General features: G+C 32.5%; 1 protein-coding gene across 1 annotated transcript; it reads left to right on the top strand.

Annotated features, from left to right (window-relative positions):
* The first annotated feature begins 13,772 nt into the window (after window positions 1-13,772).
* Window positions 13,773-24,816, top strand: LOC105318982 (glutamate receptor U1). Its single transcript, XM_034453203.2, has 13 exons — window positions 13,773-14,460; window positions 15,392-15,499; window positions 15,729-16,028; window positions 16,264-16,457; window positions 17,426-17,611; window positions 19,381-19,593; window positions 20,127-20,230; window positions 21,067-21,157; window positions 21,852-22,013; window positions 22,234-22,387; window positions 22,891-23,108; window positions 23,423-23,688; window positions 24,264-24,816. The coding sequence occupies exons 1-13, from the start codon at window positions 14,352-14,354 to the stop codon at window positions 24,652-24,654; spliced, it is 2,496 nt and encodes an 831-aa protein (XP_034309094.2). The 5' UTR covers window positions 13,773-14,351; the 3' UTR covers window positions 24,655-24,816.
* The last annotated feature ends 273 nt before the right edge of the window (window positions 24,817-25,089 follow it).

Below are 25,089 nucleotides of genomic sequence, written 5' to 3'. Positions count from 1 at the left end.
CATATAACCCGCTAACGCGGGTTATGTATTTTTTATGCAATGTCGCCACCTTCATAACCCGCATGAATCACCAAAAAAAGCATTTAATTGTTTAATTAATACACAAATTAACAATTTAGATTGTGCTTACTGTTTTCCAGACACCCCCTTCCTCACACAAATACACTTTCTCTCGCAGCAACCATCTTAAATTTCTTAAATTTACATGATTATAAAAACAAAAATTAAATTTGAACAAGTTGCCTCCTCCTTCCCAATTTTTGTGGAGCATATAAAGAACAGTATTGAAATTAAAAAAAACCCCAAAATTATGATAGAATATTTAGGCACTAAGGTAACTCCTACCCCCACCCCTCACGAATTAAGATTTTGAAGACTGGCGGATATAGTTAAGTCCCCCCCCCCCCCCATTTTCAAAACCGATGCTTCGTGCCTCTTTTTTCCTTCTCAAAGGAATGTTTTGTACCAAGTTTGGTTAAATCAATTGACCCAGTGGTTTTAGAGAAGTCAAATATGTGAAAAGTTTACAGACAGTCGGACGGACGGACGGACGGACGGACTTCGCGGATCGGTTAAGATGAGCTAAAAAAAAACTTTATAATTAATTTAGCACTTTTTTAAACTATTTCCTCTCTCATTCATACACTGTAGGTATGCAGTATACATGTAGTCTTCCAGTTTCCCGCCATGCACTTCTTTCGGCACTCTTGTGACAATGACGATGCCATATCGGATCCATATTTACCTTTGACGCTGTCACCAGCCTTTGATCAGAAGCTGTAAACGATCTTGGATATCAATCAATGTTTAATTTTCAAACAAATACTCTCTACTTCATTGTAAACACTTTGTCTGTTTGTATTCCAATAAACATGTGAATCTTTTGAGAGTCAATACACCTTTGTGAAAACTGATTATGTATTCCTTATAAAACTATAAGAAAATGAAACTAAAATTCGCGGTCTCTGTAACCCCTAATTCTAGTTTTCTTTTCTTCTTCTTTTTCTTGGTAACAAATAGTGATTTTCCTGCTTATAAAACCATTTTAACAAGACCTTGGACTTTAGGTTGGACGTAGCAATCTATTTCTTGCGTCAAAACAAGTTAAAAATGACGCGGTTTCAAGCGAAATATGCACCGATTGCGTAGTCTTAGCTCAAAATCCAGACAAATCTTGTTGATTTCAAAGAGCCATGGCTGAGTGGCCAGCAATGAGATAGACACTCCTACGTCACATCGCTGTTCAACACAACTACCCAAAGTCCAAGCTCTTGTTAAAATGGTTCTAATAATTCTTAATACCAACGTAGAATAATGGTTTTTGTTCAATCAGATAGTTTTGCCACCACTTGTCAGATATTAGTTATGTTAATTTGCTATTATAATATAGATAGTTTGAGACTTGTTATATATAGATAATTATGACTTGTCAGATAATTATGTTGATTTGTCAGATGATTATTTTGACTTGGTAGATAATAACGTTGACTTGTTCCATAGATATTAATGTTGACTTGTAATATAGTTAATTACACATGTATGTTGACTTGTCAGATACACACTTATGCTTACTTTTTAGATAATTATGTTGACTCGTTAGATAATAATGTTGACTCGTCAAATAATAATGTTGACGAATTTTTCATTCGATTTGTCAGTTTTGTCAACAGCTTTAACATACATGTACTAGTAATTTGATTTCTTTAGATATAGGAGAGAGAAAACACAGTGGATGTAAATAATTATGTTTTCGTGGTTCATGTGTGAATAAAGGTACGGTTACGAAATTTCATTTTATATCAATTTAGGGCAATGGGAAAATAATTATTTAAATGTAAGTGATATAACATTTCTCTCTCTCTCTCTCTCTCTCTCTCTCTCTCTCTCTCTCTCTCTCTCTCTCTCTCTCTCTCTCTCTCTGAATCTTCAGATATCCATAAACGACAAGCTATAGTAATAATAAAATGCCTGGTTTTTTTTTTATATACATGTATGTCAGAAGGACATTCGTATGTAACATTCCAATATTGTCGACCAGAAAGTTAATTAATACAATTCAATTTAATTCTTTATTCACTTCATAGGTATATGAGGCTAAACATAATACATACACATGAACACAAAACAGGCAAAGATCACATGTACACTAGTAGTAATAAAGATAAAAATAGAGTTGAGTGGTAGGATACAATATGTTGTATAAGTGTTTTTTTTTAGGAAGAGCAGACTGATCGAGAGAGTTTTCTAAATAAATTTTGTTTTTAGTTCTTGTACATCATAACTATTCATCAGCTCGTTAAATTTTATGATATTTGGATTTTCATAGTATGTCTTGGACAAAAACATTTTTCTATCATTTGCAAAATGTGTACATTCTAAAGTATGCATGTGTATATAGACCAATTACATGTACATGGCATTTAATTTGTGTTTCAATTCAAATTTAATATGATTATAACAATTAATATTTGATCATTGTCTAGTTTTAATAGATCACAAGATAATCAACAGTTTATTGTGTCATCAGTATTAAGCTATCTGAATTCTTCATATGTCGTTTATATATTCACAAAAGAAATATTCACAAATTCACATATTCACAAAAAATTGTTCGTGTATTAAAGATGAGTAGCCAGTCATTATGATATGTTAAGTGTTTGAACAATCTTTCTTTAGTTAAGGTCCTGCATGGATGCCGAGCGATAACCAATGTCATGACTGTCTCGTATTTCCTCAACTAGTACTACATATAATTCTCATGAAATTGACTTTCGTGAACAGATTGATGAGAAATCCAATACCATTCAGCACGTTCAAACACATGCTTCCTGATCAATTAATTTTTAATATATTTACATAATATATTATATTCAAATCACGTTCAAACACATGTTTGATTTAAAAAAAAAAAATATATATATATATATATATATATATATATATATATATATATATATATATATATATATATATATATATATATATATATATATATATATATATATATATATATATATAAACCAATTCTTAAACGCTTGTTTATTGCATAGCAGATTTGGTTGTTCAAAGGTAGGCCAGGTAGTTGTTAATGTTTTTATGTTGTTTTGTTTTTACATCAATTATGTTTCCTAAATTTTATTTTATTTTTGAAGTTACGAGATTTTTTTTTACCAACATTGCTGAATTCTTACAACATTTTCAAGGCTATTTTTATTGCCAGTCAAAAACGTACTAATATATCTGTATATGACATGTATTGACCTTTTGGTGCATGATGTGTATTTATGTAAGCCATCAGATCTTTACGAAATCTAATTTTACACCAATTTTGGGCTATCGGAAAATAATCATTTAAATGTAAATGATATAATATAATCTTGTATGTTTTTAAAATAAAATCAGTGACTTTTTAAACGTTGAAAGTTATAGAGGAGGTCAATTTATTTGATTTTAGAACAAACGATACATCATTTGCACTAGATTTCAAGAACTTAAATTTCAACTGGAAATCCCCTTTTTTTTTTAATTAGAAGTGGATCCAAATTTATTATACCACGTTAGCAAAATGCTTTTCTTGTTTTCCCCTATTTTGTGCGCCACATTTTATTAAAATGTTTCAAATTTCCTTATATATATATATATATATATAGATATAGATATATATATATATATATATATATATATATATATATATATATATATACATATATCGTATATATCTGCGGTTTTTTACTTCTCACAGAATTTACAAACATGGAAAAATGAGTAACTGTTTTTGCTTGCGTCAGTTTTTTTCCAAATTAAAAAAGTGTTTTTTTACATGTAGCAAACAATACCGGATAAAATTTCTGCGTATTGAATATATTGCGATGTAAAAGTGATCGCGAAAAAGCGAAAATTACATCACTGAAAAAATTAACGAATATACGGTATATTATAGTTTTAAGTTATTGCTTCCATAATTTTTTGATGATGGTAAATAAAAAAAACACATACCTCTGAAAGAAATACAGTAACCGTTGAAATCGATGAAAGGGAATATACCAAGATATCTTCATTGAACAATTATGATTTTTCACTCATAAAAGTTCACAGGAAGGAAAACAAATTTCTTACGGAGATTTATAATGGGAAATGTTTATATCTTTACTCCGTTCGGAATTACTCGGGATACCTCGCGCAATTTTTCAACGTTATCATCCGGGCTTATTAATGGCTGATGCATGCAAAATCCCCGTAGACTTTCTGTTTTGGGATGTGTATTGAAACCTGAAAAAGTAGAGGGGGCGTTTCAAAACAGATAATCTGGACATTTTCATATTTGTGGATAAACATTGTTTGATAGGTATTAATGATTATCGAAGTATCAAGCAAAAAGTGGTGGAAGCAAAAATACGGGACAGAGTATTTATAAACAACATTCTGAAAACAAGCAGATTATATTGCAAACACAAGGCAGCGCGGTTTTTTTTAAATTTCTTATACAATTCCAAAAGTATCTTTGTTGTATTTCGATAAAATGTTTTTATTTCATTCTGCAATCATTATTTATGAATTACAATTTAATTAATGTACATTCAAAGAGTTCAAAATGAACGAAACATTTTGTTTTTCTATATTAAACGTGTCAAATTGAGATCATTTTCCAGTTTTGTAATAAAAAAAACCATTGTGTTATATCAACATTGACTAACATTTGAATCAGCAATTTGTTACAAAAAATTAAACATTTATTTGCATCTGTCGCAACCTGATTTTTTTCAGACACAAATATATCACAAAAGACGATCAACAAACGATCACAAAATGTCAGTCATAATGGACAGACTACCGCTAGGGATTCTTTCCCATCTAAGTAATGTGGTAGGAATCATTGGAAACTCCTTAGTGCTTTTTGTATTCCTCAAGCGGTACAACCAACCTACAAATTATAAGGTGTTTGTGGTTTACATGGCGATCCAAGATACTGGAACATGTATTGCACATATTGCTAAGGAAATGAAAAGGATGTTTTCTGGAGACCGCCAAGCATATCCGGAAATTACTTGTACATTGACCCATTACCTTGGGAACTCGGTTGGGCAAGGATCCATGACAATGGCCCTATTTATTACCATTGAGAGGCATCGAAAAATTTGTACACCTTTTAAGAGGCAAATCACTATATTTCAGTCAAAGATGATGTGCCTTGTTACATTAGTCGCCAGTGCTGTGATAAATATTCCCATAATTTTCATCATTGGCAGAAGAGATGTTGTTATAGATTCAAGAAATGCTACAAGATGCTCTGTCAAAAATAGCTACGACCGAAACCCCTTGTCGATCTATTTCTTTACTTTCCAAGCAATTCAGATAACATTCGCCATCATCGGGATAATAATTCTTATGAGTAAAATTCAGAAACGTTTGCTACGACAGTCCAGGTTTAAGACCAAAGATGCCAATTTTAAAAGGTCGGAGAAAATTCGAACTGTCCATATCCAATCAGAACGTTCCAATGAAATGGGCGACAACTCAATTGAAATCCAAAATCAAAAGAGCGGACGGGATGGTATGAAAAGCAACAGCGAAAATGCAAAAAACAGAAAAATCATTCGTACATTCTCCATCGTCATATCGTTGCTTCTTGCTTGTTACCTGACGTTTGCTGCTTTACAAACGTATTTGTGTTTCAGAAGGTACTTCGTCCACGGGATGAAGATAACGGACGAGTGGGATAGGGTGCTAGAGTACTTGCCTGATGTTGTTTCTTTCAATGGGGTTCTTAATCCCGCTGTTTATTTTTTCACGGACACTAGATTCAAAACGGAGGTTTGCAGTCTTTTTCGTCATTAAGGTTGTCAGCGCAGACTACAGAACCCGCCACTGATTGTCGTTTTCTCTAATTCTCCAATAATGTTTTACCCAATTTAATATTTTAAAACATTTTTGCGGATTTAGTTTGGATTTCTTGTACAAGTTATGCACTTGATATTATGTTTTTTTCTTAAATACATGTATATGATTCTACGAGTAAATTTCAAAGGTGGTAGGTTTAATATAAAATTAAAAGTTGAATTGTTTCGCGCACATTGTACATAATTGCAAACAATTAAATTGTTTTGTTGTCATAAGCTATCAACTGTAAATGTGTAGTTTGTGAAACCTGTAAGAATGTTTGAATTTTAAACTGGTGTCACAGTTGCATGTAGATGTTATATGATCAAATTGGAAATTTAAGGTTTTGCTGTTGGTTTAGGACAATGTAATGATTAATCCGTGAACTATTTAATATCATCAGATTGTTTAAATGTCTAGTCATTTATTTATTTGCTATCAATGTAAATCTATAAATGTATTAATTATGTAACATAGCTGTATGCTTATCTTAAAGGTATAAAATGTTCCATTTACTGTGGAATAAAAAACAAAAATAAACAAATAATTTTTTTTATTGTAATGAATTACCATATAACGGGTATATTTGGTGCTAATTCATATTTAATTTTCAAGTTTTATAAGTCCGTAAAATTTGAACGCGTAATTATTTAAGGCAATGTAGTTGTATCCAAAATTCCGTGGACTCTATTTATCTATTACATACTGGTACGTATACATGGAAACTTGTTGTCTTAACTTCCTTATATTTTCGTATTATGGTCTTGACAAATTTTACACCGTAAAAATCTCCTTAAAAAGAAGAGTTCTATATAAAAATGAAGGAAAATACCTTAATTTAAAAGGTAAAAATATTTCCTTACTTATTGATAATTTATAGCTTATAAAACAAATCATATTGAATTTTAGGCAAACGTGAGTTAATGTGTTGACCATCCAGCCTCTTTGTCCCCGTACACACCGGTATGTACTAGTCTAGGTGTTGGTGTGTATTGTTTCAGGACTGGAGACACCTACCACAACTGTATCCGATGCAATCAATAAATTGTCGTCTTAGATAGTGTCAATAAAGGGACCCTGATTACTTTGTTTTATATCATAATGTCGCTTTGCATTAGTTCAAATTTTGAACTTTTGTTGAAAACAACAATAACGCTTTCTACAAATCTATATTACTTGTTTGCTAGTCAAAATTTCTAACTTTTAATATTCTAACATTTAAAAAAAAACATGTAACATTAATTCCTCAGTTGTTGCTAATATCGTTTGCTGTTTATAATGCTTAAATGTTCATGTAAAAATCAAAGTACTGAAGTACTGAAAGCCGGGCTTTTTTGGTGTGTCTTTATACATATTGTGTAGTAAAGACTGAAAATCTCTCTCTCTCTCTCTCTCTCTCTCTCTCTCTCTCTCTCTCTCTCTCTCTCTCTCTCTCTCTCTCTCTCTCTCTTTTTAATGTAGGCAAAGCGTCAGATAGAGAGACCACATTTTGTAAGCGGCTATAAACAAAAATGTGTCTGACTAGTAGAAACGAGTTCAACAGTTGCTGCCTTGAATTTTGCAACAAGCGCTATATATTCAATCCCCATTTCTTCAACGCGCAGCAAAGTAGTTCATGGAAATTCATGCGCATTGTATGTGTCCAAAATGCAAAGTTTTGTTTTTAAAACACGTTATCAATATGAAAACAAAATTCTCTCGAAATTAAAAAAAAGAAACAAAATGCCAACACTTTTGGTTAAACGTAGCTCTTTGTGTAACTATTTGGTATAGCGGAAGCTTTTACTTTGACGCTGTTTGGTTTTTGTTTACGTTTGAAGTTGTGCTATTTATAGTAACATTGGCGATTTGCCTCCCTACAGCCAGGACTCTACTTTCAGCAGAGCCCGGCTAAAAATTGTATTCGAGTAAGTAATTACATATACTCGACAATAAGCGTATTTGTTAACAAGAGGCCAATTGGCATTAACGGTCAAGTGAGTAGCATATAACCCATACACAAACTTGTCGAGAAGTCTCATATATGCATTTAACTAGGTTTCATTCTGGAGTTAAAAAATTATAAATTTGTAATGACGACCACCTTCCTGCTTGGAATCTTCAAAAAGAACTGTGAAACCTATAATAAAATATATAAAAACTTAAATATCTGGTCTACAAAATCATGAATTCAGTTTTCCTTTCAGGTGTGTGGGAGTAAAGAAGATACTTTTTTAACATTATGTGCATTAACACCTATTCATCCATTTTGGCCTTGCCCTAGAGTTAATGAAAATTAAAATTTCAGGAGAGGACTTTCTGGTAAACATAATTATAAGTCAGTTTTTTTGTTCTGATGTGTGAGAATAGAGAAGAAAATTTTTAAACATTATATGCATTAACACTGTATTGCCATATTGCCCTCCCCATGTCCTGAACCCCTGACCCAGGGGCCATGAATTTCACAATTTATGTAAGAGGAGTTAGTGGACATCATAACCATGTATTGAGTTTTTTGCCCACATGTGTGGGAGTAGAGAAGAAGATTTTGTAAGATTTAATACATTTTTACTATGTGGCCATATTGGCCCCACCCTAGAGCCTGAACCCCTAACAAAGGGGTCATGAATTTCACAATTTTGGTAGAGGGCTTTATGGACATTATAACCAAGCATTTAGTTTTTAACAAATATATATGGGAGTAGAGAAGAATATTTTCTAAGATTTAATACATTTTTACTATATGGCCATATTGGCTCCACCTTAGAGCCTGAACCCCTGACCCAGGGGTCATCAATTTCACAATTTTGATGGAGGGACTTATGGGCATCATAATCATGCATTGAGTTTTTAACAAATATATATATATGGGAGTAGAGAAGAAGATTTTCTAAGATTTAATACATTTTTACTATATGGCCATATTGGCCCCACCCTAGAGCCTGAAACACTGACCCATGGGTCACGAAGTTCACAATTTTGGTAGAGGGCCTCATGGACATCATAACCAGGCATTTAGTTTTTAACAAATATATATGGGACTAGAGAAGAAGATTGTTTAAGATTTAATACATTGTAACTTTATGACCATATTGGCCCCACCCTAGAGCCTGAACCCCTGTCCCAGGGGCCATGAATTTCACAATTTTGGTAGAGGGCTTCATGGACATCATAACTATGCAACCAGTTTTTTCCTCACCTATGTGGGATTAGAGAAGAAGATTTTTGGAAAATTTGTCATTTTTTTGCATATTTGGCCCCATCTGTGGCGCCCCTAGGTGGTAGATCCATGGATTTAACAATTTAGATTCCTCTTACCATAGAGATGCCTCCACCAAAAATGGTAACAATCAGCCTTGTAGTTTTAAATAAGAAGTTAAGAATGTAAAATTGTTAAGGCACGACGCACGTCACACGACGACGGATGAAAACGGATAGCAATAGTAATGTAGCAAGTCGAGCGGCCCTTGCCAAAAAAGAAAAACACTGTTTTTCTAAGAAACATCAATTTATTCAGGATGGCAAAATATATCAATATCACAACACAGACTAAGATGCTGACCATTTCAAACAATACAACATGAAACCCGGGGCTATCACCGTTTAAAAAAAAAAAAAACTCGTAATAAAAAAATGAAGAAAATGCGACTAGTTCTCGTATCTGCAGGATTTGTCGTTCTCAAGCTCAATATCAACAATAAACAGCGTATACGAATTGTACTGAATTACTAAATATTAAATGCATACACTTGCGCCGATCCGGACAGCTAAACTCGACACACGCAGTCTAATTCTATCTGGTAAAATCACACCCCCTCCCCATTTGTACTAGGTATGCTATTTAAGTCCTCATAATTTCCAGTAAACTGTAAATAATCTTGTCAGCCTTATCCGGACAACTCGGTATAAAAATGAATAACCTATTTGATCTAATGAATTAAGAAAATCCGAACAGCAATAATACGGATTCCGAACAATCCGGACAACTCGTGATTCTAAACTTGAAACAGTTCAAATATAACAGTTCCTTTTACAGACCACAAATAATAACTAGAACTATAACACTGGAAAGACTGGTATACATGGTTGCTATACTAGACCGATTCTGTCCTGACGGCGAAGTCCTTATAAAAATTAACGTCGTCTACGACCAGGTTCATCTTGCTTATCTACCTTATATGGAGTTCTCTGAGGAGTGCTCAACCAAACGGGATGTGATCGAGTGATCAAATGATACTGCTGCTGGAACTAGCTTCTCCAGCTAGCTAAACTTCTCCAACCAATGAGTACTTGCCTTTTCTGTCCGGACAAAAACAACCAATCAAAAATCTGTATGGATTTTGGACATTCCGGATAAGTTTCCTAATTTCCGAACAAATATAATTATATAATAAATAAACATTTTATTCCTATACGAAGCTTTGTCTGGATTAATTTAATAACACAGACACTTATTTCTAAGTCAAAATACGCACATAGCTTTTATACACATCCTTGCAGAAATTTTACACTAAAGGAATTTTTGAAAATTCAGCGCCTTCTGAAGTATTGCGCGTAGCGATACACTTGAATACGAAAGTTCGCTACGAAGACATAGCTCATCAATCGAGGCGACAGATAAAAGCAATCACCGATCATACTGAGGTAAAAACACGGAAAAATAGTTGTCAGCATTTAAATACAATAATGATTAATATAATAAAGAATACAACAATGTTGATAACACAAAAATAACACAGGTGCTTGAGAACAGGATCGACCCCCCCCCCCCCTCCCCCAAGTATATAGACCCCCGTGACTTTAATTTTCTTTTTTTATTAAATTATCCTTTTATGACATATTTCTAATCTAATTTATTCATCCATTGCCCAAAATTACATAGAACAAACATTTTTTTTTTTAAAATCAGACCTATATACTGGGGGGGGGGGGGGGGAGGGGGGAGGGTCGATCCTGTCCTCAAGCACATGTGAAAAATAAGTGTCAGAATACGTTTGCATGTCGATGAGGGGGGGGGGGGGGGGTCAATCCTGTCCTCAAGCACCTGTGAAAAATAAGTGTCAGAATACGTTTGCATGTCGATGAGTGAAGCGGTCCGTCAAACAGCATGCTCCGTACAGAGATGGTTGTGGGAGGTAAAATGACGATTATCTCGCGGAAAGAGCATTAAAATGGCATAAAACTGAACAAGGTGATTAATACGGTAAATATAAACATGTTTAAAACAGTTATCATGTATTTACTCGATCTTATTACGGGTCAAAGCAGATAGTTTGATCTCGTAAAAATGTAACTAAAGTACGGGGGTAGTGTCAAAATATTAATATTAATATTTTGGTAAATCACGCCTATACAGGTTTTTGACAGGTATACAATTAATAACTGAACATGATACGAAGCATTTTAACTAGAATTGCATGTCTGATGTTATACACAATGAAATATTAATAGAAATACTGAATTGATCATAGATGATCATGCATATTTCAGTAAAATAGTAAACTCAGGTGACCTAAAAAGGTGGAGATCGTGTTCGAAGTACTTTACGACTCGATTGGATCGGTTTCCTGCATTTATTTTTAGTGATTTACATAAAATCAACATTTTTGTTATTCAATTATTTAATATGAAATTAAAATCAATGACCAGATGTCAGTACAGAATTAAAGAGAAATAGAGTTATGTTTGCTGCATTTGGTTCACACTATTATATTTTAAGGATGGAGATAGCTGATCAGTTAACTAGCAAACTCTGTTGGAACGATGAATCGGTTACGAAATCAATAACCGCAGTTAATTTGTTGTTTAAAAAATATCTGTATATTTCAAATATTTTGTAATCCTCGAAACGTTGATATACAAAAAAGATCACTGTGACTTTAAGGTTTATTGCAGGAGACATTTGGAAGAATGCAGAATGGGGGGAGGGGTGTAAAAAGGTGTTATTAATAAAAACAGTACATGTAACTGTTTAATCATAATACCACTGCCCAGCTGATCTTTTCTTCAATATATATTATTGAATGATAGGAAAACCATTGGTGAGTACCGATATGATTTTTAAGGAAAAATGTGTAACTACTCTCGTTAAGTATATTTTAAGCCCTATTTTGTGTTGTATGATCAGTATATTTTTTTTTCTTTTTCTTTAAAATAGTTTAAATGATTTAGATATCACATGTATATTTTTTTTTTTAAACTTCTATGACGTCAACCATTGTATTTAGTCAACGTTTATTTTCACTATTCAATCAGCAGTCGTTGGATATATAAATATCCAACTGATGGGCAGTTGGATATTTTTAGTATCCAACCGCCCATCAGTTGGATATTCAAATATCCAACTGTGCATCAAACAAATAAAAATGACAAAATGTTGAAAACGTGTATTTCCAACATAAATCCAAATTTATAACACAGAATCTTGTCATCCATACATGTACATCCGATAAGCCACGAATGAAATTTCAGCAGAAATATATGTATTTCCTTTTTCTTAATTTAATAGACTTGGGATCACATATTACATCACTTCCATAAACACTTTTAGACTTCCTCTTTGAACCTTGAACCATAACACTCCTTTTCATTAGTTTTAACAATAAAAGGGATATTGTCGCACTATGACTTCGTAAGACTCCTATCAAATTTTTTCACAAATCATCGTCTGTTAATTTACGTCAAAATTCTGTTTTTTCCTTTGTCATTGCATTTCTAAAATATCATTCAAACGGTATCCGTGCCTTTCCCGGAACTGTGGACTTCTATACTTTGCGTTAAAAAATTCATCATCTAAATCTATGTCTGCTCAGTACAGCGGAAAGGTTTTCTTTAATGTTCACTCGTCCATGAATAAAAGGTGTGTTTGGTAAGACTATTGTGTATGGTACTGTTGGAATTATAAATGAGCTAGGTGCTTTTGTATTACAGCACAGTTGGACATATGAATGGGTCATTGCTTCTCTGAGGTCCAATGAGGGGAATTTTTTTAAGTTAGATAAATAACTCGATAGTGTTGAATAGTTTAGAGAAAACATCCCCTCCTCGGGCCTTCGGCCCTCGGAGAGAATGTTTTCTCTAAACTATGCAACGCTATCTCGTTATTTATTCATTACATAGAAACATGGTCGACAAAAGGGATATTTTGAATATTCCACTATTAAACAACTATAAAAAAATATATGAATTACATAACTCTAAAGGTGTTCTTTTTGCAAATGTATTACAATGTAATTGTCAAGTTATTAAAATTTTTGGTTTTTATTAATGTGTGGACAATTCGTGCCCAATTTTTTTTTCAAATTCCAAGTCCTTTGGGCTGAAACACACAAGCATTTAAATTCAAATTATTCATTTACCAATTGTATTGTACATGACCTGTACATGATATATGTTTACACTATTTCCTTTCGTTACCGACAAAAAATGCATCAATAATTGTCATCATAAAAAGATAATATCCTTTGAAGATGACATTGCTATTCTTTAATCATTAAAAATATAAACATACATCACAATTAAAGAAAAACGTTCGATTAACTTTATGAAATATTCATCAAAAATATAATTAGCTACTGAGGTTTCATTAATATTCAAGGGTATCAATTTTCGTGGATAAAGTGAAAATCGCAGTTTCAAGGATACGTAAATTCATGGCCAATAACACTATCAGTACAAAATGTTAATAGAAATTGCACTTAAATGAACACTCAATTTCGTGGATCAACTTAATAACGAAATCCACGAAAATTGGTATTCATTGGAAACCACAATATTATGTAATTGATATATTGTGTCTTTTCTATTTCGTCCACTTAAAAAAAAACTCCACACGTCATAAATTATCAAAACATGTAATCAATATTAAAAATGTGATGTTTTCCTGCAATTGCTTTTCAAAATGAAACTGTGTTTAATAATGTTGAACTACTTGGAATAAATAGTTTATACACTCTTGGCGAATACGAAAAAAATCAAACTCTCTAAGGAACTTTATCACAATGGACTTTAATTATACCTGGGAAAGTCCTACCCTAGTAAAGTATGCACTTAATTGTGTCATTGAAAATTACTTTACATCATGAGGAGTCTGGTCGATTTGGTGGATGAACAGCATGGCATTTAGCAAAAACGCATCGATTTTTTCAAAATTCAAAACAGGAGAAAAGGAGAAAGAAATACACTTAGTTTCATCTCGTAACCTGTCAGAGTATTTCTGGAGTTTATTTGTCTTTAAGGTAAATTCTATGGCAAGCACTAGCTTTCTATTTTTGGATCTTTCAAACTGATTATAACGCAGAGGAGTACAGTTCAAGAATCAAGACAGAACAGCAGCCATCAGCACGTTTTCTGAATTTATAATGACCTTTGCTATAGATTTTAGACTTGCTTTTAATAATCGTTATTTGTGGCATCAAAGAATAAAACTATGTCGCATTCCATCTGCATAAAATGTAAAGAAGTTTTAGATGAAGCAGTGAAATCATCTACAAGCAATGTGGGACGAACAGAAATATAGCAAATATGTGATCGTAATAACGTGTTTTATTTTATTTCATCATGCTAAGGAAAACAATGTTAGTGAATGCGAGAGTAAACATATTGGTAGGTAAGATTTCATCATTTTGAAAGAAAAAATCAAAATGTGTTCCATTTAGAAAAGATTGGTAAACGTAATTCTTAGTTTAATTTTAATATATATATATAAATATATATATATATATATATATATATATATATATATATATATATATATATATATATATATATATATATATATATATATATATATATATATATATATGCCAAACAAAGAAAATCGGGTTCGTTATTCAGGATTTTGTTTTGATCTAGTGTTCTTTAGGTTAATCAAAGATGGTTACTTGTTATACATTTCTATAAGTAATCTACATGTACATGTATCGTCTTGCGCAAATTGTTTGATATTTTGCTGACTTCCCCTTTCCTTGTAAACCTATTTTTCGTAATTTACTGTTTTTAATTAATGACATTTTTCATTCACACAAGTGATATACTTCAATTAAGGCGGAACAACACACCTTGAAAAGCACTCATATTTACAGTAATGTTTTTGATTATGAAAGATATAATGATAAATAAACTATAAATATGTCAAATAAGCGAACAAATTGCAGTTTGGGATAAACAATGATTATGTAAAAAAAATTAATTCAGTAAGTAACAACAAAAAGCCTCTACAGGATTCAAACTCCGGATGTACGGATCACAAGACCGAGTCCTTATCCTCTCGGCTATAGAGTAAGTTACATGTTGCCATAAAACAATCTTTCAATGAAACGAAATATCGTTTCGATCAGAGGTCAGCCATTTTGTGACGATGTGTTATTCCACCTTAAAGACAAAAAGCGAACTGCGGTGAGCTGCTCGTCTCAGGAAGAACAGTGTTAAACATAAATAACGTATTCATTGAGATCAAATTGACTGCCACTGTTTCATTTGTATATGAAGAAAATAAGGAAGTAAACTTAACCACTATGAAAACATTTTTGTACAGGTATAGTTTACAGTAAATTACAAGAAGTAAACCTTGATGAAATACAAACCAACAGATGCATAATCTATTTTGTGGACTTTTCTGAACCATATCTTGTTCTACAGAAAGGTATATATTGTATTTGATCTTAGGATAATATATTTGTGAAAATTTAAAGTAATATTAAATTTTAACATATAAATGCTCTATCTTTTTTTAGTGTGTATTTGTGTAAACATTTATGTATAAATGTCTGGGATTTTTTTAATTTATCTATCAACATATTAGATTTGATCTTCTTTATCCTCCATTTATTTGACAATAAATCTGAATTTACTGTTTTATATCTCTTTCATAGTTCATGAAATGAGCAAAAAAGACTACGATTTTATCTTTTTTCCCTCAAACATCCCGACATTTATCCAAGACTTTGCTGGATATTTCACCAGCAAAACAATAATTACCGAACAGACAAGGAACTGTTGGCCCTCTGTAAACAATCCCGAAGCCACAGCATTAGAGGTAATCAGCGATGGTCGCCGGATCGTAAAAGAAAACAGAAGTCAATTTCAACTTCAAAAGGTCGCGTCCATGTCAATTGCTATCTTCAAGGAACTAAGGTGGCGTTTGTCCGTCATTTTCTTCGACAATCTGTATGGTAAGAAAATTCGCAATGCAGCTGATGAATTTTATTGAACCATTGGTAAAAAAAATTATTTATATTCCTCTTTAAGCTTTATTGGAAAAATAATCTTCATGTTTTCAAAGCCATTGTGTTTTTATCTTAATCAGTCTATTCTTTTTTAAATCTATTTTATTGATGGTTTTGTATTTTACTCGCCTTATGACAGTAACAGTCATGTTTTACTTACTCGTCCAAATTTCTTTTAAAGCTCTTCTTGTTGATGTATTCACTGAGCGAATCAACCAAGATTATTTTGTACAAAAACTTTACAATGTTGACGACATTTCTGATGAGCATAATTTGTTGATGCTTCTGAAAGGGCTATATCTTGAATTGGCTGAACATCACATCAACTTTACCATTTTCTGTAGCCCAAATAATACAAGAAGGATTCTGAAACAGGTAAACTGAGACATCACATTGTTTTATAAAAACAAATATTTGACCTATACAACATTAAAAGTAGGCTTAATTGTATAGAAATACGTATGGGGTTATTTGTTTTAACTGTTGTTTATTGGCTGATGGCTCATGTTCAGACTATAGACAAGTTCAAACTATTCTTTTTTAATACTGGTTTATCTTCTGTTTAAACGCTTGATAATTTCACTGAACAGTGTAGTACAAAGAAATTAGAAGTTTTTGGTTCTATTCAAAAGTTTATTGTTTTTAAAGAAGGAATTTTGGTGATAAACGCCCCGTGGATTCAAATGGTGAAACGAAATAGCAGTGATTAATCAGTAGTTTGCTTTTGTATGTTTGGAGAAGAAACAACAAGATGTAGTTTCCGTTATGAAACAAATCTCATGTGCGTGTTTAGTGTATATGTTTGAATTAAACTTAAGCTCCTTTATAATAAACTTGCATCAGAGAGACATAAAATATAGAATGAAATAAACGCATCTTCTCTGTAAACTAATGATTTTTTTTTTGTTCAAAACGTAAACAGTTATAGATTATTGGCAGGGGAATATAAATAATTTACTGATCATTGCTGCTCAATCATTGCAACAGTATCATAATTATTTTATGTAAAATTGGACATTATATCCGCAAGGTTAATGCTCTAAGGATAAGGGTGATTGTAAAGATATACCGACCTTAGAGTAGGAATATTCACACTTATAGTTTTTTGTCAAGTTGTCATTACCTTAAATCATTAATGATTTTTTTTTCTGGTTTGTAATTGAAAACGCAACTGCTTAAAAATGATAAACAATGTAATGAGTTATCTCTCTTCATCTCTCTCTCTTTCTCTCTCTCTCATCAATTTTTATATCATGTAGAAAATTTTGATATGATTTATTATTTTATCTTAAAATCTTGTGACCTTGTGGATTTTTTTTGGCATAACGTTGAAATAATTTTAGGCGAGTGTTTTCGACCAATCCAAAAGAAACTTTCGTTTTACTGCGCTAAGAGACCATTCTTCGTGGTTCGTTGTTACTACGTCTCCAGACTTTGATGATGACATAGGGACCAACAATTCCATCCTTGACAACGTCATTTTGCTGAATCTTATTGAAAAGGAATTTGAACCTGTGGTCAATGTTAAGGTATATATGTATTACAGTTTGAAGTGGTTAATGTTAAGATATATATGCATTAGAATTATCAAACTAACGCCAATAAACAAATCTTATCAGAATAACGAAGCCTGATTCAGCCGGAGTTGCTAGCAACCTTTTTCATAGAGTTTTTAAACTTGTGAATGTCAATGACACCAATATGTTAATTAGGTCATTGAATTTATGTTCATCTTATCAGATAGCCTAAGGTTTGCTTATTCTAATTCCTTAATTATAGAGGCTCAAGGTCGTCAACAAATTAACCAATATATCTTCCTTGAAATTTTAAATATAAATTTGTCAGCCATTAAATTCTACTTAGTAAGTAAATGTTTCATATATTTTAGCTTTGAAAATTTCCTTTTTCATATACTAGTACATGTACCTTAAATGTAAATAGCGCTGGTATTTAAGGACATTAACATACAACTGGCCACAACAATCTAGTCCTCTTAAAAGGTTAAAAAATAGCGCCGGCGATTAAAATAACCTGTCAGAACTAAAATATAAAATGTCTTTTAACTTTATTGGAATATTGTTTGTATTGATGACGTCATTTTCGTTTTTGATATCGATGCTTTACTAATTTTCAGAGAATCAGCTTATCTGGCTTTTTTCTACTTTATAATTAAAAATATTGATTTGAAGTAATTAGTTCCAGAATTGAAGACAAATGATTTGATATTGACATTGGTATTTACATCATTCTTTGACCAATAGAGCCGAAGCCCACCTGAGCTAAAAAATCAAGGCTAGAAAAAGGTCGAGATTTTTCCTGATTGTCTTTTAATATCTTTTTTCGCGAACGTATTTTGTTAAAACATGTGTAACAAATAAGAGCTTCCATTTGACAAAAGAAAAAAAAGCGGTTTTAATTACCCTTTTAAAAATGGACCGAGATATCTTTTATGCATACTTATAATAACGTTTTACAATGAATTATTTTGATGTTTTTTAAGTGTATAGTACAATTGTTTGTTCCTTTTATACGTAATTAAGGGGTTTTAAGGGGCCTGAAATCCAAAATTATGATTTTCAATATCTCAAAATGGAGAAAAAAAATTGAAAAGCAGTATTAAAGAAAAGATACTCAAGATCATGTGCTTCACAATATGCAACACTATTTTCCCTAAAAGGTCCCTAAACGGAGTTATAGGGTTGGTTTCTATATCGCTATTTTCCAGATATCTCGAGAACGATACATAATTTTTAAACATTCAATGTATGTTGAACTAAATGTGTTTGAAATGGCAAGAATTTTCATTAAACTTTAAGAAAATGGACTGACACTGAAAATTAGGGACTAAAATACTCATAAATCCCTTTTTTATACCTCAATTCTTTGATTAAAAAAGAGTTTGTATCCCCAAAAGATGACTCAACAAATTGTTTTTCAGATTTTGTTTAAAAACGACAATTTTTTCGTCAAAGTCCTTTTTTTACCGTCTACAATCGTAAGGAAGGCCTACTCGTTGCTCGCAACTAGATCGTGTCTAGTTTGATAATAGTATTGTACAATCCTACAAAAGGATTAAAAGAACTGTTTTTCGAAGAAATAACAAATATAGAAATTGACGTCAGTGGGCTTAAATATTTGTAAAACACGACAGATGATATTTCGAATTGCAGTAATACAATTCGGATATTGTTCCTTTTCTTTTATCTTGTAATTAGTCGATATGCAGTGCCTATTGTCACCTGTGTCATACATCCTCTAGAACAATAAAAATTTACAGAAACTTCAAAATTGATTGTAGAACTGTACTACAAGAAAAAGCGATGCCAACATTTTCTTCTTATACACATTGCTGTGGAAAACAAAATTAGACTGTTCACCTCGGTGCAATCTTTATCGACAATTCGAACCAATTGGCTGTGTTGATTCAAATGGACTACTAACGTATTCCTCGTTTTTTCCAAATTCCAATTTTGGATTCAATTGCCGACACTTGTTTGTCACAACAATCTGGGTAGGTAATATAGATCAATTAAATTCAAGTAACCGTAATTAAGGCTTTTGAAAGTAACTGTTCTGGTGAATTACCTGCAGTTAGACGAAAAATATACTAGCATGCAGTACAGGTTTTCTTATTTTATCTTTTTCCTTAAGGGAAGCTCACTTATTGAAAATATCTCAATTAATACATGACATAGTATCCTTGCTTTAACTTAAAACCAGACAAACATTCTTTTCAATTAAATTCTATAGATATTTCTTTAACAAAAAAGGAAACTTGGTCTGTGAAACGCAATCAGATAAACAAAAATTGTAATTCACAATCAAAAAGTACTAGTATACAGAAGATTGTATAAATTTCTCTCGTTATCATGTTTGTTTGTTATGAGTTTACGACAGGGTATGATATGTTCATTGAAATATCATAATAAATAAAAAAAACCTTAAAATTCCGGCATTTGGCCATAAATGTGTATGTTTATATTCTGTTATCTTGTATTAATATCAAAAATTAACTTAACTGTTAAAAGTCTTTGGTTTTCTAAGTGGCCACCGTTTACGGAAAGATTTATTGAGAATGGAACGACTGTGAAATATTTCGGATACTGTATGGATCTTCTTCGAGAGTTAGCAAAAGCACTCAACTTTACGTAAGTGCATTCAAAACCAGACTCAACTTAACAGAAGACAGACACCAATGAAACCTCGGGTGTAATTTCTGTGTCGGCATCGGGTCTGTTATGGAGGATTCAGAGCAGACCCCAAGCAGACCTCAGGCTGACACAGAGCAGACCCAGAATGGAATTAAAATGCAGACCCAAATTTCAGAAGGTGACTCTTTTGCTACTGAAAAGTGTCCCTACATGTGTAATTGAAATACACAAGTGTCGGGCCTAAAGGCAGTAGAAAAAAGGACGGGTCTGCTTCACACTTAAGTGCAAAAAGCACACCTCAAGTGCTGATCTCTTATAAATCCAAATCAGACCCAGAGTAGATTCAATTCTTTAAAAGTGCACCCCAACCAGACCCTAAGTAGACACGCAGTCAGCTTTTGGGGTCTTGTTTAATAGTATTAGGTTGTGTCTGGTTTCTACATATGTATTATAAAATATCACATTACAAACTTAATTTATGCGCATTACAATTTGGTTGAAAAGCAACGAAATATTAACCCAACTAAAATATGTGCTTCTACAGTATATTCTAGAGAAAACAAAGTTCCATCGGGGCTATTATGAGTATTTGCACATATACAAATATGAAACATATTATAGTTACATGTACATGTACTAGATTTAGGGTATAGTATCCGAATAGCATATCGTAGAGGAAAAAATAATTTTAGCCAACTTTTCAGAAGCGTGCACATAGATTTCGTAGTCAGTCTTAACTTTTAGAACACCGATATATTAATCTAAAGGTATTGTTTTCGATCATTTAATGAATGTTATGAACTTAACTGTCCATTTCGTTTCGTTCAACGTAGATACACTGTGATAGAAGCGCCAGATGGGGAATTCGGGACACTGCTGCAAAATGGGTCATGGAGTGGAATGGTGGGACAATTAGAAAGACGGGTAGTGTAGCCAACGAAAGCCAAACATTACATACCTTCATCATCTTCCATAAAATTTACTACTTTTAAATAATTTAAAGAGACAGTACGGCGCATCTGATCAAAAAACCGACTTGAAAAAATATTCCGATCGGGTTCGGTATTTTTGTACTACTCATGAATGCATAAACTTTCAGAAAATTTCAAAGTTCTCTATGCAATAAATATTATTATTTTATTAAAATTTATAATTACGTAAAACCTATCACATATTTACATCGCAACGTGTTCGGGGTTCAGCCTTCTATACTATTACGCATGCGTATTTACTGTAAACAAAACACATGCAGGGCTCGCAAAGAATCTCCTGGACAGGGTTATTTGACATATTCATGTCTATTCATTTTAAAATGAACCTAAATTGGTAAACCATTTATGAATTATCGAGTAAGTAAGGATGTGTTTCATTTAGAGAATCGCTTTAACCTCGTTTTCTATGATGACCGTGGGACAAAGATCTTGTAGTTTTCAGCACGTGTCAATTACTGTCAATCAAAGTCCACGTGGTACAAATAATTAAATGGTCGGTTTTCTCGATCCAAAAGTTCAGTTCTCAAAATTCTCGATTGGTGTTTCAATCTAAGAAGCCATATTGACTTATTATGAAACGTTGCAGTTACAATATGTACTCTACATATGAATTGAATCCAAAACAGGAAGTTGATTTAATGGTAGCTACTACCTCTGTACGCCCTGACAGAGAAATGGTGATGGACTTCACTATTCCGTTCTATTACGATACTTCTACCCTTCTGATGAAAAAACCTGACCCTAATGAAAAGAAACTCTTCATTCTTGCGAAACCACTACGATGGGAGGTAAATATCAATGACATAGACACTATTTCAGCTCAGAACTATTTCCATTTTTTTACTTCTTTTGATGTCTAGAATTGTTAACATAGGTGTTACATGTATAATGCCTCACACAAATATGATTGCCGTAAGCCTAGTTCAAGAAAGATTTCTTTGATTTGCAAAATTAATAAAACTCGAACTTACCCTAAACTTTATATGCATAAATGTTTATGTATTACAGGTAATGGTATGCACGGCGGTAGTTCTGGTAGTTTATGCCTTCTTTTTGTGTATAACAGAACAACTGTCTCCATATTACAAAGTCCATGGTACCCAGGGTCAACAGGATTTCCAGCACTCCTTTTGGTACATGTTTGGTGCTCTGCTGACTCAAGGTACCCTGCAACCAAAAACTATGAACAAAAATAAACTTAAGAAGTTCAGTGGAGTCAATATGCAGTAAAACACGCTTAAAATGAAACGCAAGTGACGTTTGAATGTACTTTGTTATAAACGTAATTAGTTATATCCGTCACGTTTACAACATGTAAATTAGCCTTGGTAAATAAAAATTACGCCGCTGTAAGCGTCAGTTCATTATAAGCGTGTTTTCTATAACCGTTTTTACTGTATCATACGGAAGATAAAATGTGGATGTTTCATATGAAATTTCAAACAATATATCTATCGTTCAATGAAATGTACGAGTAAGTATGATTAATTCAAGGACATCATTAATCCATGATAGTGCTTCATTTTGAGTCTTAATCTTAAACAAAACTTTATTCCTGCGAATAATGTATGTGTATGAATTCCTAGATCCCTTTAAATACTTACTCTACTAAAACTATGAGAAGTCGCAAGTAAATTTTGTATGACCATCATTGTTCTGTTGAAGGAGGCGAAAGTGTTCCTAAATCCCCCAGTGGCCGTACCCTCGTCAGCGCTTTCTGGTTGTTTTCTATCGTTCTGGTTGGAACGTACAGTGGAAACCTGATCGCTTTCCTAACTGTACCATTAGATAAACCGCCATTTAATTCTCTGGATGAGATGATTGCTCAATCAGAGTATAAATGGGGTACAATTGGTGGCACCTTCTTTGTGACTTGGTTTAATGTAAGATATTTTAGATATATTTATTTTAACACTGTACCAAATTTTTTTGCCAGTCCAAGTATGGTGTATTTTGCACTTAGACTAGTCTACAAACACGCCTTGAACATGTATACCTTTTCCATATGATATATCAGAGAAAAACCAGAGAATGTATAGCTCCTTACCTAACTGGATTTAAATGTGTCTATTCCAATAAAAAAAATCATACTATAGAAAAAATATTGCTCAAGGGACAGAAATGCTTAATGCAAATGTATTGAAATTTATATAAATTGATTAATTGTAAAAAGACAGTACTTTAAAAAAAATTGCAGTCATCTACAGTGGATACTTTACAAGCTGTGTGGGCAGGGATCAAAAAGTTTAACGAGACGGATCCAGAGGTGTTAAGTCCGGATCCTAATGTCCACATCGACAAAATGTATCGGGAGAAGTATGTTTACTTTGGAGATAAAGTTTATATGGACATTCGAAAATCAAATCAATGCGACTTGATGACAGCTGAGGAGGAGATTCCGAATAACTTTTATGCTGTGGGTCTGCCAAATAACTCCTTGTACACAAAAACCTTCTCCGATCAGTAAGTATCATACCATTATCTTTAACACACTATATATCGATTTGAATTTGAATCCATCAGTGTTCTTAGGAATCAGTTGCGGTAATTTAGTAAAAATAGCAGCTTTCAAGATACCAAAAATAGTTTAAAATATCAAGATATACAATTTATGATTACGTTAGTTGCTTTTATGGACCAACTTTACAACATGCTCCTCGAAAACTCGTTTGTATAATTATGTAACCGGTAAATCACATCGTTAGAAGTTTACAAGTATCACATTCATCAATATGTTTTCATTATTTAGATAAAATCATTAAAATGAAAGATATTTTGGCAAGCAAAGCTGGACTCAATTTGGTTAAAAAAATTTAAACAACAGTATTTTACAATGAAAAAAATACTGACCTCTAAAACTTTTTACATTGTTATACTGAACCTTAAAATTTTTTAGATTTTTTTTTCATACAGCAAGCACGGACATTCTTGATTATACTGCCTCTACTCAAAAGAGATATGCAGTTTTTCATTCTGTTGGATAGAGAACGTTTGTGTATATGCAAATCAGAACTCAATAAATACGTTGTCAATTGCAGAATAATATCCCTTCAGGAAGGAGGCATTCTACAAACCTTTAAAGAAAAACACTGGCCAAAGTCGATTTTTTGTTTTGCACCTTCTGGTCTTCAATCGAAATCCATTTCTTTAATCGACCTTCAAGCGGCTTTTTATCTAACAGGAGTTGGTATCATTGCAGGGTTATTAGTTTTGATTATCGAATTCGTCTTCTATTATTTTGCAAACAAATGTTGCATCAACTTGAATCGAGACAAGTGTGTACATTTACGAACTGTTGCAACAAACCCCAAAATTGTGGATGCATGCCATCAAGAAAACAATGGGAGTGAAGTATTATTCGAATCGTCATCTACTGGGAGAGAGAATGCATTTACAAAATTGAAGACGAATCATATCAACGAAATATAAGACGATTCATCCATTCTTTTTGTGCTACACATTACCTTCTCGGACATTTGCACGTAGTGACAAAAGAGTATTTTAATATGAACAATTAAAATAATCATGTTCACATATTTACGTTTATCCCTATTTCGCCTTAATTATTCTACATATATCTTAATAAAACTTCAACAGTCTCTCTTATAACTTTGTTGTCTTAAAATTGATATGCCTTTTAGGCCTTACTGACAACAAGTCAAAAATGAATATCTAATGAAAAAAAATTACGTGTGTCACGATTTGAAAAAGAAAAGTGTTATGATACTAGTACCGAAGAATTGTTGCACTGCATGATACGGGCCTACATTTTAATAACGCCACATTAAAGGATGTTTTGTTGTAAACTTTACTTTGGTTTTGCGATTCATAGGAGCATGAGAGGTACATAAGCATTAAGTGAAT

This window comes from Magallana gigas, chromosome 10, assembly GCF_963853765.1.
Source record: "Magallana gigas chromosome 10, xbMagGiga1.1, whole genome shotgun sequence".
Lineage (NCBI taxonomy): Eukaryota > Metazoa > Mollusca > Bivalvia > Ostreida > Ostreidae > Magallana > Magallana gigas.
The sequence above is the reverse complement of the archived record's forward strand: the minus strand, read 5'-3'. Positions and strand labels throughout refer to the sequence as shown.